Raw genomic sequence first — 16,923 nt, 5'->3', positions numbered from 1 at the left:
TTGGGGAAAAAAACTATCACGAACAAAACACTGTTCTGATAATTTTGGTTATACCATTCAACATACTATACAGAAGTTCTTTACATGTACTATTTCCTAAAACAGCAGATCATGCAAAACCCTGCAGAAATACATGTTTTAAAAACCCAACACAATCCTGTTTTGCATTTATAATTTCACTGTCTTTATTAAAAATATAACAATCTCTTTTTCTGAATGTGCCTGGGAGTTCAAGAGAGAGCAAAAGCTATTTTAAACTATACAAGTTGATTGTATCTCTTAAATTTTTCCTTCTGTGATGACTTGGACACAATCAGCTAAATTTCACTGAATTCTGTAGTTAAAAACAATTCACTAATAGAACACTTGATAGTTTGAACTATCAAATAGACTAGATTGCTGACCTTTGTATTAGTTACAATTTACATGATTTCCTCCAGATTTGTTAAGTGAAATTCTACTAGAAGAAAACACTTCCTTCTCCCTACTTACCTGTTCATTTATTCAACTTTTTATTCCTGTTAGAAAGAACTCATAGGTATTTATTTTATTCTATGAGTTATAATGCCTTATTTTCATTATTATTTTGTTGCACAAACTTCTCTACAGCAGGTCATTGGGAGCTCCTTCAGGTGGGCATGCCCTGTCATTTTCTGAGCATTTCTTTTCTTGAATTGGCCATTTCCCCGGGAAGTTTTTGGTTCCTTCCATTGGAAAATGGTATTTAGAAAAAATCTGGGTGATACATGGCTCATCACTACTGAGGCATCATTGCTGTCAGACCCTCCCAGTGGACAGAGCTAGGAAACATATGTATGTATAGACACAGCACACTTCTATATACAATTCCCTTTTATGTATACATATATATGTATATGTATATATAAATTAAATAATTTAAATCTAGTAATTTAAAATAAAAAATTTAAATTTAAAAAATAAACTAAAAGTTAAATTAAATTAAAATTAAATATTAAAAGCAATGAGTTTATACTGATCCTTTTTTTCCTTCTCCCACATAAAAGAATGGAGAACCTAAAAATATAATAATGAATAATAGCATGAAGCATAGTGATGTCAGAAACATGGTTTCCTTTTAGTCCTTACAACTACTTTGTGATATACATTTGTTAATTATTAGAGTTAATTGTTATTAACCCAGATTGACCAAAAAGAAAATCAATTTGAGGGTCAGATCACCAGAATGTGGTAGAGCTGAACAGTATATTCTGACTTGACATTCCACACTTCTTTCCCTATACCAAACCAGAAAGATTTTTTATTTTTTGACCTTTTACATATACAATTTTTTTGTATTTAAGTATGACAGATATCTTCTTGCTACCTTTTCAAATTCACCATATGGAAAGCAATGCATTTTTATTTTCCTCCTGAGTTATATTTGAACTTCTTTTTTGTTTCTGTCAATGACACCACCATCTTTTAAATATCATTGAAATGTGTAATCTTAAATCATGTTTATTTATCTTTTTTTCCCCCACTATTCCCAGTTGAGTGCTAATATCCATCCTGTTTCCCTCCCCACTGAGTTTTCCTGTGCAACTCTTCTAATCCTGCCCTGTTCCTCTCTCCTGGATTACTTCACAGCATCCTGGATAATGTCCACTTCCTCCCCATAATCTTACATTATCATATGAACTTCCATAGTTTCTTTCTTTTCTTTTTTTTTGTTTCTTTTTTGCCTTATTGAGTTTAATTACCTCTTCCTTCCTGTGAAGTCAGCATTATTTCTAACTACCTACCAGCTCCTACCCAGCCCTTGTCACTGTGGTCATGTCATGCCAGGCTGTTCATCAACTCCTATGTGTGTACTCAGATGTTCTTTCCAGGTAAGCCAACCTTAACTATCTTCCCAAGGCCCAGCTTGAAGTTCGCAACCTCTATAAAAATAAGAAGCTGTAACACCTGATCTAGCACTGTCCTCTACATTGTCCCCATTGACATTAACCTTAAATACCTATGTAGAAGAGAAATTGCTTGAGAAAAAAATATTCTTTAACATCCACAGTCTTGATGACTCTTAACATAAAATTTAGCTCATACTAGTTATTCATGTAATAATTCTTTGATCCAAGGGACTGCAGAATCCTGCATTATATTACAGGTGCTACATACATCAAACTTGCATTGAAAATAGAGGAGATAATTGGTGGAAAATGAAGCATGTTAATTTTTTTTATCCAGCACAAGAAGGAAGAGAACCAAACAAGTACTATCTGAAAGAGCTTCTGGTTGACTGTAAGTAGAAAATGTAATCAAAACTAGAAAGCATAATTATCTGAGTTTCTTGACTAATCAAATTTTATAGAATTTTATAGATCATTGGAGTGACTAAATCATTTCAAAAGCTCTTATACGACTCACTATGGAATACATAACCCAGAAAGATCACGTGAGAAGGCCAATTTCAGTGATGAAAGAGGAATGCATCTCAGTTATCCAGCTTCCTTCATGGCAAAATATTTCTCATATTATTTTATTACAAATTCTTCTATCTCTCCAGTGCTATTTTCTAGCAGAAAAGCCAGAAGTTCAGAAATACTGCTTTTTGTGTTAAATAACTGAGTATGAGTGGTTTATGTTATATAAAAGGCCCTTATACAATTTGATAAAGTGTTTATAGTCAGAGTCGGCATCTGCCACTTGGTCCTTTGTCATCTGCCTTCTCCCCAGTAAGGACAACTTGTGCTTACACAGATGTCTTCCCCCCCACCACCCACACCCAGTCTTGGAGTCCTGTCCCTCAGAACCCACACCAAAGCCCCGTGCTTTGAAGGTGACCATCCTGAACAAAAGCTTCTCAGTTCCCAAGTGACCCCTACTCTCAAGGGAGTTACTGTTTCCAGGTAAGCTGTCCCACTTACACTTTATGGGTTTCAGTTGTTTCAGAATGTGACATGGTTTAATTAAGCATTCTGGCCCAGTTTGAGGCATGAACCATAAATAAGGAGGAAGTTTGTACTTCTGCTCCTGGAAGAACTCAGGCAGTGTCTTATTTTCACTGAGCTGTACAGTTGAATGGGTGTGTGAACTGCTGAGGTTCACGTGTTTACAGTGGGCTCTGGTTCAACACAGCACCCTGCAGCGTAATGGCAGCCGTCATGACTGCCATTATATCTTTGTCAAATGATTAAAGACACCATGACAATATTGCTCTGTGGATTTGTAAGTCATGGTATTTATCAGTATTCAGAGGATTCACAGAACATAAGGGAGCCACAGTAAACTTTTTTTCCGCCAAGTGACTCAAATCAGCATCTGAAATACAACAGAAAAATGACCACACACTTTCATAAGATTACTTCATTTCATACATATCCTGTCTTAACAAATTTCAGAAAATGTCAAGTACCACAACAGGAACTATCTCCTTCCATTATTTCTTCTGCCAGATAAGAACTTATGAACACAAGGCCTACTAAAGAAAACTTACATAATACATATAGAAAATAGACAATCTCCAATCCAACTTAATGGCCCAACTAACATTTTATTCTTGTTACCTGTGAAGGTACCTATTACCCCAGGTGGTCTGAGAATCCCTTGGATGAAGGCACTGTGTCTTGGACATAGGTTGAGCTCAAAAACAACAACAAAAATCCCTATTAAATAAAGAAAAACTTGGAGATCCCCCCTGAATACCTCAATCATTTGTAAAAATGAAAAGCAGCAAAGACACAATTAAAAATGGTGTAGTCATACAAGAAGAGAAAGAATTTAACACATCTCAGGTTCTTATCATTTTATAGCAGGAAAACTAAGGTCAGATCAATTTGTTTACCTAACATCACAGTTAAGTAGATAGAATTAAACACAGGTCTCCTAAATTTATCTTTATGAGCTTTAGAAGTATCTGGTAATTCTGCATAAATACCACTTATTATGTTAGTAAACACTTTTCTGGTATGTTGCTTATTCTTTATACCCTTACACCTTAAATCTATCTTTTATTTTGCTTAAAGTCTTGAAAGCGTTGACAGCTGTACTTGGTTTCAAACACAAAAGTAATGTTTGATCTTTGTATTCATAATAAAACTAATGCAGATTCTCAGAGTTCATGTTTGTAATGTTAATATAATTTTTTTTAAAATTTAACCTAGACTTTAAATCACTCCCCTGATATATATATAGGCATTTGGGAAAATCATCATTACTCCCATACAGACACATAAAAAGAGAGGTCATTGTCAATCTACACTTCTGCCTTGTTTTTGTTTTTGTTTTAGATTTATTTATTTATTTGAGAGAGAGCACATGTGCAGGCCAATGCACATAGGCAGGGGGAGGGGCAGGGGGAGAGGGCGAGGAAGAGAAGCAGACTCCCTGATGAGCGCAGAAGCCTATGTGGGGCTCCCTCTCTCGATCCTGGTATCCCAACCTGAGACCAATACTTCTACTGAGGTGTTCCCCATGACATAGGCAGCATAGTTATGATATACAATAAGGGAACTCCTCTAGAAAAGGCTAGGTTGAATTGCAGTGAGGCCCTAATGGGAAAGATAAAGGGGAAACAGAAGCAGTAACTCCAACAGTCCATGCTAAAAAGTCCATTCCAGAATTCTGCACAAACTGGTGGAGAATCCCTCTTTGGTGCCCTGGTGGCAGCTATGGGGAACTGGGAAGAGAATGAGAAAGCAGTTGGTAAAATATTCATGCAAAAAACAAAAACATAAGAAACAAATAAGCAAAAAACCTGGCACTGTAAGAAGTTGATGAATTAGAAATATAAAGAGAAATATATGAAGAATTAGAGGAGATAAATCCTCTATGAGTTGCTCATTCCTTCTTCTTTCCCTGCATTCATGCCAATGTATATGATTTTTGATATGATACAGGAAATCTATCAAAGTCAGTTATAAGAAACAAAAAGTAGCTGTTGACACACATGAGGAGTTCCAGAAGTGTTGACATCTCTAAAGGTTTGAGGATGCCAAGGCTGCTAAGTTACCAGTTAAATCCCTAGGACATTTGCTTGAGTTTATTAAAAATAGCAAAATCTGTTTAAGACGTAACTTTTAAATCACATTTTAGTGGCCTTCCTTCAAAAACCTAGCTGACCTAACTCTGATTTTCTTTGAGCTTAGTTAACAGAACTCAAACACACAAGCCTCATTCCTGAAGTTTACTCCATTTCGAGCAGAGATGGTCATACACATCATGAAGCTTTATAGCTTGTCTCTTAAACACTTGGTTCTTCCTGTGTTCAGAATTAATTGGTTATTATATAGGCCAATTAGTCTCATTAGACTTTAGAAAGGTTGCCAGGGTGCCTCCTTATTAACAAAGGGAAAATTTTTCTCAATGGCAGTTATACTGGTAAATTTGTTATTGTTCCAAATTTAAAAATGGAACAGAGTTTAAGAGTGGGGGCCAGGGAAGGGGAGGGATAGAAATATTTATTCCAGTGGATTCTAATTCTCGTAGGAATCACCTGGGTAGCTTTAAAAATGTATAGATTACAGTTTCCTTTCTCTCTTAGTCTATCCCCAAGATTCTGATTTATTATAACTAGGATGAAGCTAGAGCACTCTGATGAGATTTTCCATAACACTGTACACACTTAAAATCACGAGTCATTTCTGGAGAAAAAGGGTCACACTCAAATAGCTGATGATTCCACTAGCAATTTATGTAGAACTTCAGATTTTGCAAATTGCCTTCTTTGTACTATTCCTAATTTAATGCACAGTGTCCCTGTCACTGAGAATAAAAGTATTTTTTTTTTTTTTGGTGAGGAAGAAATTATTTTGAGAAATACAAATGAGAAAGGGTGACATAATGGAAAACACAAACACAAAAAGATCATTAAATATGTGAGCAGAATTCTTAACTTCCCTGTATTTTCACTGACTCCTTCAATACCTCTATAAAAAGTTTTCAGTACTCTGTGCAATGTCAAAATGTGCTGGAAATATCATTACTGATGAATAAGGTAACATATAAAATTAAAAGTTAGATAATAAAGATCACCAATGAATTAATTTGAACTTTTTTTAAGATAAAATAATTTATATGAACTCAGATTAATGTAACAAGAAAGGGGAAAAATTATATTGGGTTCTGTTTAAAGATTTTAGATTCCATTAATAAATTAAACTCACTTATAGTAGCTTCTTTACATTAAGATTGTGTCTTGTAACAGTCTTCTTAAACACTTATCTCAAGCCTTGTAATTGGGTCTATTTTTGCCACAATCCTACAAAGTCACCCTAAGCTGTCACCCTAAGCTGGTTGTCACCACTCAACGGTTAAAAGAAGTTCTTTATAATTAAACTAATAAAAACCCAGACTTACAGTACTGGCAAAGAATACCATTAAGAGTGCAGGTCATTTCTGTAAAGATAATTGTTCTAGCCAAGACAGGGTTTGTGAATGCAACTAAGAATGGGAAAAGAAACAGTGTTAAAGAAGAAGAAAGTGCTTTTTAAAAAAATCATGATTCCATAAAGCCTCTAGATGTGAATAGATAGACCTGAGCATATTTATTTAGACTCAATGGGAAATCAAATCAGCAAAAGCTTTGTTTTTATTTATGAGTAGACATTAGGACATAAGAATAGCAAATGTCCAGATAAAGCTCAAGACCTCACCAATCTACCTTATGTTAGTGTGGTTTCTGTTAGTACTGATATATTGATGAAGGGGTTGTAAGAAATCAAGACAATTTGACATAAGTCCTAAAAAATGTTATTGGGGACGCACATGGGTGGCTCAGTCGTGAAGCGTCTGACTCTTGATTTCAGTTCAGGTCATGATCTTAGGGTTGTGAGATGAAGCCCTGCATTGGGCTTTGTGCTAGGCATGGAGCCTGCTTAAGATTCTCTCTCTCCCTCTTCCTTTGCCCCTTAAAAAATGTTACTGGGATTTGCCATTTTTGAATAGTTTTAGCATGTAATACATTATACAGGACCACATTATTATGTTGTCATTGTATTTTTAATCATATTATATTTGGTTTGGTGCCCAGAAATCTTTGTGTACTTGGTTCTTGGCTAAGTATCATTGCTCTCAGAGTTGGCCTTCCATTTGGAATCAGGCTGCTGAGTGCCTTGCAGAAGACTCAAAGACAAGAAAGATGACTGAACTAGACACCTTCCTCCTACACAACAGGGTTCACCACAAACCACCAGGGAAATGGCACAGTCACCCATTGTTTTCAACATTCATTTACAACTTATAATGCAATTCAAAAGTTCTAGAACACATTCCTCTCCACACTTGCAAATAACATTCTTCCATTTGACTGAAGTACACTAATTAGTAACTTTAACAAGTCTCCATCTCTTTATGTACCTCTACAACTTGGTGATAAGTGCGTTGTATATACTGAACAAGTACTCTCGTTGCCATCAACTTAATAACCATGTGAGCAAGGAGAATATAGTGGTGGGTGGGAGGTGGGGGAGCAGGTTTCCAAAGGTTATCCCAAAACAGTGAAACTTGTTCTCTTCAAGATAAAAATTATCGACATAAAAAATAAAAGCAAAGAACTGATCAGAACATCTTCTATGAAGTTCAATAAAAAGGACTTGGAAAAAAGTTTGCTTTCTGTGTAATCCCCTACAAAATCACCTTTCTGTGTCAGCTTAAAAAATGTGAAAATACATTTCAAGATCCTGATAAAATTGTATCAAAGAATGATAATATACCATTGTCTATCATTGACATCAACTGCTGTATCTAAGGAGCAAATGCTGACTCTTATTATTTGATTTTCCAAGAAATCTCATGAAATATCTTGATGCAATCATGATAGAATCATAAACTTAAATTTATAGTTTCATCTCAAACAGATCATTGAACTTATCCTCACAGTAATTAAATTCCTTTCAGTTGTAGGAAGACATTTTGAAGATGAAGAAATTGAAGCATGGCAGATTAAATGATTTACTTATGCCCTACATTCATTGTAGATACAAAACCAAGAAATCATTACTTCTTTTTCCCAAAGTACTTTGAACCCTGAGTTCAAATCCCAGCTCCGGCACATAATAGTTACATATGATTAAGCAAGTTCCATGAGCCTGAGTCTCAGTTTCCTTATTTGTAAAATGGCAAGAATAATCCCTAATGTATAGACCTGTTTTAGGATTAAGCAGTACAATGTATGTAAAGTGCTGAGACAGAGCCACATTGGTTATCAATAAATATTATTCTCAGGGCACCTGGGTGGCTCAGTGGGTTAAGCCTCTGCCTTCCACTCAGGTCATGATCCCAGGGTCCTGGGATCGAGCCCCACATTAGGCTCTCTGCTCAGCAGGGAGCCTGCTTCCTCCTCTCTCTCTCTCTCTCTGCCTGCCTCTCTGCCTACTTATGATCTCTCTTTCTCTGTCAAATAAATAAAGTCCTTAATAAATAAATAAATAAATAAATAAATAAATAAATATTATTCTCTTACAACTTTATGGGGAACATGAACTCTGGCTTTTTGAACAGTATAAACTAAAAGAAAAAGGAAGAACTTCTTAAGCATTACAATGCTGAGAACTGGTCATTCAAATTGCCTTCTATGACATACAATTCCAGTGAGTGCTGTAGACACTATGATGAATTGGAAAATGGGTTGTCCATGCTGAGACATAGAAAACATACAAATTGTTTGAAAATTGCTCGTTATCATAAGTTTAAATGAGAAATATTATTTAAGTATATGTTTTATTTCAAGGATGGAATTGTTTTGTTTTTTGCAGAGTCTCTGAAATAATGTTTTTTCAAATTTAAAAAGTATATATGTGATTGTAGAGAGAATATATTTTTTCCAGCTGTGAGAGAGAGGGAGCAAGGGAGGGCAGCGGGAAGGACTGTTGCCCCAAACAACTCCTCAGGCCCGTATTCATGACTTTAGAAAGAATATTATACTCGCAGTCACTCCCTACAACTCAGTCTTATAAGTCTGGGAGAAATCATGACTTTGGGAATCATTCTCAAGTTTAAAATTCTCAGATTCTAGTGTAAAAATAAGACAGTGGACATACAAAGAAATGACTTAATATAAGCTAATAATTAGAATAGGAATATCCTTATTCCTAGAAAAACCTAGAATGTCAGTGTACTCTTTTGAGCGAAAACAAAAAACAAAAAACAAAAAACTTAGTTTGCTTCAACTAATCTTAATCTTGGTCCCTTTGCTTAAAGGTAAGTTATATTCTAGCTCTATCATAGTATGACAAAACACATTTGGTACACAATATATTTAAATATTAACTATCCAGACTATAGCTTGAAGACTGAACATTTTTATTCTAAGATAAATTCGGCCTATAATGAAGTTGAAACTAGATCTCCTATTATACAAACGTAGCCATTTTAAAAAAACCACACAACCAACAATATGGTAGAGGGCTTATAGCAAAGCATGCAATGTATTTCATGTTTACAGTAATTAAAATTTATTTAAAATGTTTTATGGAGTACAAAATCATAATGCAAAGATTCTTGTAATCAACAGCAAGTTTAGAAAAGAATCCTAAAATGATATACAAATATGAAGCAGCCTAATTGATTTAATACTTAATAATTCATCTGTCAGTAGAAATCTTTTCATAATCAGCTTACATATTTTTTTCAAGCTCCATAGCTGGCTCTTGTCTGCACTAAGACAAGTCTCATCTGAATTTTGTAAGTAAACAAGTTTATTAGCAAAATAATTTTTACAAACAGATATGTAACTGATACTTTTAATCCTCATTACAACTGATGTATTTCTTTATAATTGTAAAATGGCAACAGCAAATAAAGTATAATTTTTAGGTCATTTTCTGGAGATGCTGTTCCAGAGTGCCACTAATAGGCAACTATCCCTTTCTCCTTTCTTTATGAACTACTATTCTCCAAACCTTAAAGCATAACAGTGAGGTAAATTTTTCTTCTCTCAAACCAGAATTTAGAACTGGCTCAAGTAGTTATGGGTGGGGAGCTAAAAAATTAATCTGATACAGCTAAATATCTCAGCCACTCTTTAAGCAAGCATTTGTTGTGCTGTGTAAATACTCATAAAATACCACATGCATCTGCAGTAGAAAAAGGAAGAGGGCGGGTAGGTATGTTTTAAAAAAAGAGAAAGAGGTCAAGAACAGGAACAAATGATAACTATGCCATTATTCCTCCAAGTTTCTTTGGTTCTAGCTTAATGGTATTATCTAGATGTGAAGATCAGATAATCCTGTCCTATGACCACATTATTAACCAATGATCTTGCCCACCATGTTGGATTCAAGCTAAAGCAAAGCAGCATCCAAGCAACAGAGATTATCAATAACTCTTGGCACTACTTCATTTCAGTGAGGTAGTCTTTCAATTTTAATAAAGTATAGAAAAGGGGAAAAATGAACCAGAAACAGAAACAAACCAGAGTGAGACCGAGAAATTTCCTAGGTGTATGCATGGTACTCTAGCGACATGACATTACTAGGTCACAACTGAAGGCTGAATAAACAGTCCTGACCGGGAAGTAATACACTATTTTTGGGAGAACACAAGATTAAAAAAAAAAAAGAAAGAAAGAAAGAAAGAAAAAGAAAAAGAAAAAAAGATACAATCACAGGAAATTGCTTCATATAGCAATGTTTCACTTGAAGGATTAGAAGCAGAACTGTAGTAGTTGTCAAGAAGGAAGCCAACTCCCACAGAAAGGGTCAATAATACTTTTGATATTATAATAAAGAATGACTGCATCCTTGAGGCAAGGCCTTCTAAAGGTCAGACAAGCAATATTAAAGTTTTCCCCCAAAAGGGAAACTATACTGCCAATTTTATTTAATTATGTTGCCTAATAATAGTAACTTACGCTAACTAGCGATAAAATAAGTAATAAAACTGAAATGGGATAAATCCCTACGTAGTAAGGGCTCAGTTCAATGTGGGTCCTCAAGTGTCTTTCCAAAAATGTGGCAAAAATAACATCCCCCAAAATGGAAAGGTAAACATAACTTCCTATTACTGAGGAAGGGGGGCAAAAAGGCATTGAGCATATGGATTATTAAGCATCTAGATCTGCAATGCATTCCCAACCCTGGAGTTATGTTTAACAACAGCTTGTGTACAAATCACTATTTTTATGCTTTGCTAATGCAATATGCCATTTATTACATCCTGAAATTATTCAGTGACCTACTTCGTTAATTAAGACATTTACAGAGATCTTTCCCTTTAGAACCAGACCACTGGCCAAAGGACTATTTCCGTTCCACCAGGTTGTATGATTATTTCTATTTTAAAGAATAGAACATTTTAAAAGAACGTGACAGGTCCAGAGTTTAATGTAAAGAGAAACAACATTTCTTCCCATTATTTAACCTTAGTCTTTTCGCTTAATTGCTATGAATCATAAGATTAATGAGGGAAACCAGAAAATAAACGAATTAAAATTTTAAAGATGCTGGGACACGGCTCACTGCACCAGTATTCTTAGAGCAGTTTCACACAGAACAGTGTCAACCTTCAGAAGGGGGAAAGAAAAATGAGTAAATAAAACCTGTGGTTTATTCTTAATCAGAGACCTACATCGAATATACAGTCCGTGAGAAGGCGCAGTGCTGAAGATGTAGTAGTAGAGATGAGGAACCAAAAGGGGAAAATACTTTAACCTTCCAACCATAAATCAGCCCCTTCCTTCTACTATGACAAGTGCTCAGAGTTACTTGGAGAAATAAAGCACCTGGCTCTGAGACTGAGTACCCATAACTGAGAAAAACGACGTGAAGGCTTTGCGTGGTTAAAGGGAAGGAAATTTGCCCTGCTCAGGCATCTCCTCCCAATGCAGCAAATTTGGACATGAGCTATAGGCTGCAAACTGAGCTTGGAAATGGTGCAGGGGAATGATGGAGGGAAGGGAAGATGAAGTTGCCAGTTCTGAGGCTGGATGGTTCTACCCAGAGCCTCAGAGGGAAGGGGTTAAAGGGATGCTCTTCATACCTTTCTTTTCCGTTCCATACGTTCCCTGGGGATTTTCCGTTGTTTTTTTCTCTCTCTCTCAAGGTTTTTTTCCTTTTCATCCAGTTCGGCCTCTCGAACTTTTTTAATAGAAGCAGCAGCGTGAGCCATTTTGCAGAGAAAATCAGCAGAAGCAGTTACCGCAGCTCGGTTTCCACTCCCCAGCAAGCCAGGTGATTTTAGAGCTAGATGGAGATGTGATTTTGCCCACCAGGGCAATGGCTGGCAGCCAGAGCACTCACGAAATAATCCACTCCGCCCCCGAGCTAGGTCATAATCTTGCTCCAGCCTCTGCAGCACCCATAATTCACCAGAACGTGCCAAGGTCCCAGGCCAAGCCCCCCAGCAGCGCCCACCTGCACACAACACGCAGGCATAGGTGTGCACCCACACTGGGAAGTGGTCCCCGGGGAAGGCGGAGCACTAGACTCGGAGCTCTTGAGCAGTAGGGTGGCCGCAAGTGCCGGCAAGCATCCTACTAGTTGAAAAAGCCTTCCTTAGACACACATCACCAATTGGAACAGTCTTTGGGGACTCCTCCAGACAGTCTGTGTCTTCCGACTGGAGCCAGGAAGAGGCCACCTCTGAGGAACTGCTGGGGGTGGGGGTGCAGTTTACTGCCGCTTCCAACCACACCTCTATGCAGGGTGAGAAGAAAATGGTGCAGTCTCACTCAATGACTCGCTGCTGCTGCTGGTGCTGGTGCTGCTGCTGCTGTTGCTACGGCAGCTCCGCTGTAGCACATGACAGGAATTCCTGCCTTTTAAATCCCGGCCCTTCCCTCCTCCAAGGTTCATTTCAAGAAAAGAACCAACGCCGTTTTGGGAGAGGACAAGCACGGTTGGAGTTACTTGCCCCCGCTAGAGACGTACACGGGTGAGCAGTCTGGGAAGGGCTGGGAGTAGCCTGGTGCAGCACCGTGTCATTTACAGACCCACGTGAGGCTGCATTAGGGAGCTGCATTAAGCCTGGAGTCGAAAGGAGCTGTCAGTGAGCACACAGCATAATCTGGGCTCAGCCAGGTTATCCCAGGAGAGAGAGGGGGCCCCTCCAAAGAGGCGGAGGACGAGAAGGGGAGAGGGGAAGTGGGCGACACCTAAGACCACTTTCCCTCATTCGAAGAGGCGCAGGGGTACTCTATTTAGTTACCAAAGGCTTTTGTTAAACACCAAATTCACAGTAAGTAATGTGATGAAGTAAAGTGGGATTAATATCTCTAGAGGTTCCTGTTTATATACCCAAAAGAGAGGCACCATGAGGGAAGATACAACTTGGTAACTCAGAATGAACCCAGCACTTCATCTGATCCAGAAGTCAGTCAAGAAAGAAAAGAACTGCAGTGGCATGGACCAGCCTGCATGGGCACGGTGATGGTTCACAGGTCAGTTAACTTCCAGCCAGCACAACTATTTAGTTTCTTACATACAGGAAGTATAACCCTCTCTGGTTTAAACAGCTGAGAATTCATCTCCTTTAAAAAAAAAATTAAAAAATCTATCTATCTATCTGTCTATATCTATATAGATAGATATCAGGGGCACTTTGGTGGCTCAGTCGGTTAAGCATCTGCCTTCAGCTCAGGTCGTCATCCCAGGGTCTGCGGATGGAGCCCCGTATCAGGCCCCTTGCTTGGCGGGGAGTCTGCTTCTCCCTTTCCCTTTCCTTCTGACTGCCGGGCCCCCTGCTTATGCTTTCTCTCTCTCACTCTCTGTTAAACAATAAATAAAATCTTTAAAAAAAAAAAAAAATCAGCTTCTATTAACTCCCCAGTCTGGAAAATCTTGTACATTTTTGCAAGGAAACACACATAGACATTTAAGCTTCCTGGGCAGATAATATGTGGATTTGGGGAGGATTCCTATATGTTCTTAACCAGGTGAGTCATTGACTGCCCCTTGATATAATTGAAACATTTTCTTCTCTGAGGTGCTTGAAGATAATCAGCGGTGATGGTGTCAAAGCAGTCATTAAGAATGAAGGTGGTTCAGGGAAAGCAGTGAGCCTGGAGCACAGGGTGTTCTTAACACCATCTGGCATTTTTTCTTCTTCTAAATACTTTTTAAAAATGTTTACAACTAAGCTAATCTTTTTTGATTCATGGATGTCCTTTTAATTTAAAAACGTGTGTCCCAACAAAAATGTGGCTGAGCCACAGACATAAAGTGGTTTCCCTGTTAGTGAGGGTGACTCTTTTGGGCTTCTTTTGGGACAATGCCCTTCCCCAGTCCCATTAGAACCTCTTCAATCTATATCACAATATATTCTCCCCTCTGTAGATTTCCCAAAAGAAAGATGGAAAATCACAAGTACAACTAGAGAAGAAAGTGGGGAGTACCTGTTGTAAAAACAAAACAAACAAACAAACAAACAAAAAGTACAAAGAAGAAAGTGGGGAGTACCTGTTGTAAAAACAAAACAAACAAACAAACAAAAAGTACAAAGAAACAACAGCAAAAAACACACAAAAACCAAAAACCCACATTTATTTCATTAGCCTTTAATGAGCTCAACAGACCTACTTATAAAATTGAAGAGTAAAAATTGAATTATGTTGTTTTCTAATGCCAGGGAAATTATACATTTTTAAAACTTTAATCTGATAACAACATGAAGTTTGTAGGCAGAATTAATAGTCTTACTCCTCAAGATTCCCTCCCCCCCTTTTTTAAGATTTTATTTATTTATTTGACAGAGAGAGACACAGGCAATACAAGCAGGAGGAGTGGGAGAGGGAGAAGCAGGTTTCCTGCTGAGCAGGGAGCCCAATGTGGGGCTCTATCCCAAGACCCTGAGATCATGACCTGAGCCAAAGGCAGAAGCTTAAGGACTGAGCCACCCTCTTTCTTCTTTTTTTTTTTTTTTTCTTTCTTTTAGTAAACTCTATACCCAACGTGGGGCTCAAGTTCAGGACCCTGAGATCAAGAGTTGCATGCTCTAAGGGCTGACCCAGCCAAACGCCCCTCCTTCCCTTTTTCTACAACAGTGTTTGATGGCTCTTTCGTTACTTTGTCTCTTGAAGAATAGGTAATGAATCAGGTGTTACTTTCTTAGGTGTTGGTTTGACTGACACAAATATATCACAAAGCACCTGATTGCTAAAGCTTTGAACACAATAACTATACTACTTCGCTTACACATTCTTATTATAACTTTAGATGCAATGCAAAGAAGCAAAGTCACTGTGTTTTTACAGTTAAGGACTAGAAGGCAAATAACTTGATAGCTTTCCCAGGACAGTTTGCAGTGGCAGGAGGGTCAAATTTAAGTACTCTGAAATCAGCCCACCTCAGGAGAAGGGGCCCGCTCAAAAAGCCCCACCGCGGGCTCTACTACTCAAATCACAAGGCAGGAATCTCAGACTAGTATGAATATTTTCAAATAAAAATAAAACAAACCTCTCTTAGTGGGCAGCGTTCCATTTATCTTTTCCCCCATCATAGAACACACTGCCTCCACATGAGATGGACGGCAGCACAGAATCCTCTTTGGAGCACCAGGCACATTAGATATTCCCATGCAGTGTTGTCTCTCTACGACTAACTCACTCAATAGTGAGCCGTCGAGAATATGATTTTTAAAAACCACACCTTCTTGTATATTTGTGTTGCTCAAACTTTCCTATGACTCCTATTTGATTGGAAAAGAAATCAGTGTCGGTCTTTCTGAGGGAAGAGAGCAGGGCACACTCACCAGCTGACCTCTGCACAGACAGGGCACCAGGTTCCAGTCCCAGGAGCTCCCAGCCATATAAAGGACGCGCGCACCACATTAAAGGAATCTTCCCGTTAAGCTTCCCGCAGAGATAGAATACTGGCTGAATTTTAAACTTGTAACAAAAGCTGCTTCCTTCCACAAAGCCTCTTGGCCATCAATGGGACAAGCCTGTGTCTGCCTTCAAAGTGAAGAACACAGTGTCGTTTACATTTAAACTTGAGAGCCAGCCTAGATAGATTGCCCTTCAGAGAGGACATGCTTCATTTGAAAGACAGGAGAGAAAGTGGCCATTTGCTGTCCTCAGTGTCCAGCACTCCATTGATCAGGATCCAAAGAAAATCCTCCGCAGACATTAGGCATCAGTCAGGGCATCGTTCAATAACAACTGAGCTAGCCATATGCAACTTAATCCCCCTTATCTCTCCCAGCTCACCCAGAAGCAGCTATGCAATTAAACAGCATATATTGTCACTCTACCACAAATGGAGTGTGGGTGGTAAGTGGGAAAAGAAGCAGATGCACCCCAAAGACAGTTAAAGCATCACCTAATCAGGAGGGGGGGGAAGGTTCTGCTCACTTGAGCTATGAGCCTAGAGTTCACTCTCTTCAAGTTCAACGGTGTTTATCTAAATTTAAGGATTCATGTGTGTTGAGACTCTTGAATGGTCAGGGCAAAGTAAAGCAAACGGAACCAATGACAGCATTGATACCTCACTCCCACTTTGTTTTACCTGAAGCCAAATACAAAGGCTGATATGACAACACAAAATTAATAAAGCAGAGTTTGCTAATACTAGTCTCTCTCAATAACAGTTTCTGCAAGAAGGGGATTTGATTAAAATTAGAATATCCAAATGGCCTAGTTCTTCTACTTCTTCCTGAGGAATGGAAGCAAGGATACCCCAGTTCCAAGTCAAAATAAATGGATTCTACAGTTGAAGATGAGGATGCAGAAGCGGTCTCAGGACCCCTATCTTCCAAGCTCTGGAACAAGCTCTTAATACTTCTGATGTTTCATAGAAAATTTCCAACTAAGGGTGCTTGGGGTGGCTCCATTGGTTAGGCTGCTTCCTTCAGCTCAAGTCCCTGGATCGAGCCCTGAGGCAGGCTCTGTGCTCAGCCAGGAGTCTGCTTCTCCTTCTGCCCACCCCACCCCCCAACACTGCTCCTGCTTTCTCTCTCACTCTCAAATAGTTAAAATCTTGAAAGAAAGAAAGAAAGAAAGAAAGAAAGAAAGAAAGAAAGAAAGAAAGAAAG

The 16,923-nt window shown here is 38.2% G+C and overlaps 1 protein-coding gene across 4 annotated transcripts in view; it reads right to left on the bottom strand.

Annotated features, from left to right (window-relative positions):
* Nucleotides 1-16,923, bottom strand: part of ANK2 (ankyrin 2) — a 323,814-nt gene that overhangs the window by 240,123 nt on the left and 66,768 nt on the right. The window contains exon 1 of one of the 4 annotated variants that reach the window (XM_059377502.1): nucleotides 11,935-12,628. The exons of the other annotated variants lie outside the window; for them this stretch is intronic. Within the exon in view, the coding sequence (XP_059233485.1) occupies nucleotides 11,935-12,063 (129 nt within the window). The 5' untranslated portion in view covers nucleotides 12,064-12,628. Of the gene's footprint in view, nucleotides 1-11,934; nucleotides 12,629-16,923 lie in introns of those variants that run through there. 4 annotated transcript variants of the gene reach the window in all.

Source organism: Mustela nigripes, chromosome 1 (genome assembly GCF_022355385.1).
Source record: "Mustela nigripes isolate SB6536 chromosome 1, MUSNIG.SB6536, whole genome shotgun sequence".
NCBI lineage: Eukaryota > Metazoa > Chordata > Mammalia > Carnivora > Mustelidae > Mustela > Mustela nigripes.
This window is presented reverse-complemented; position numbering and strand designations above follow the sequence as displayed.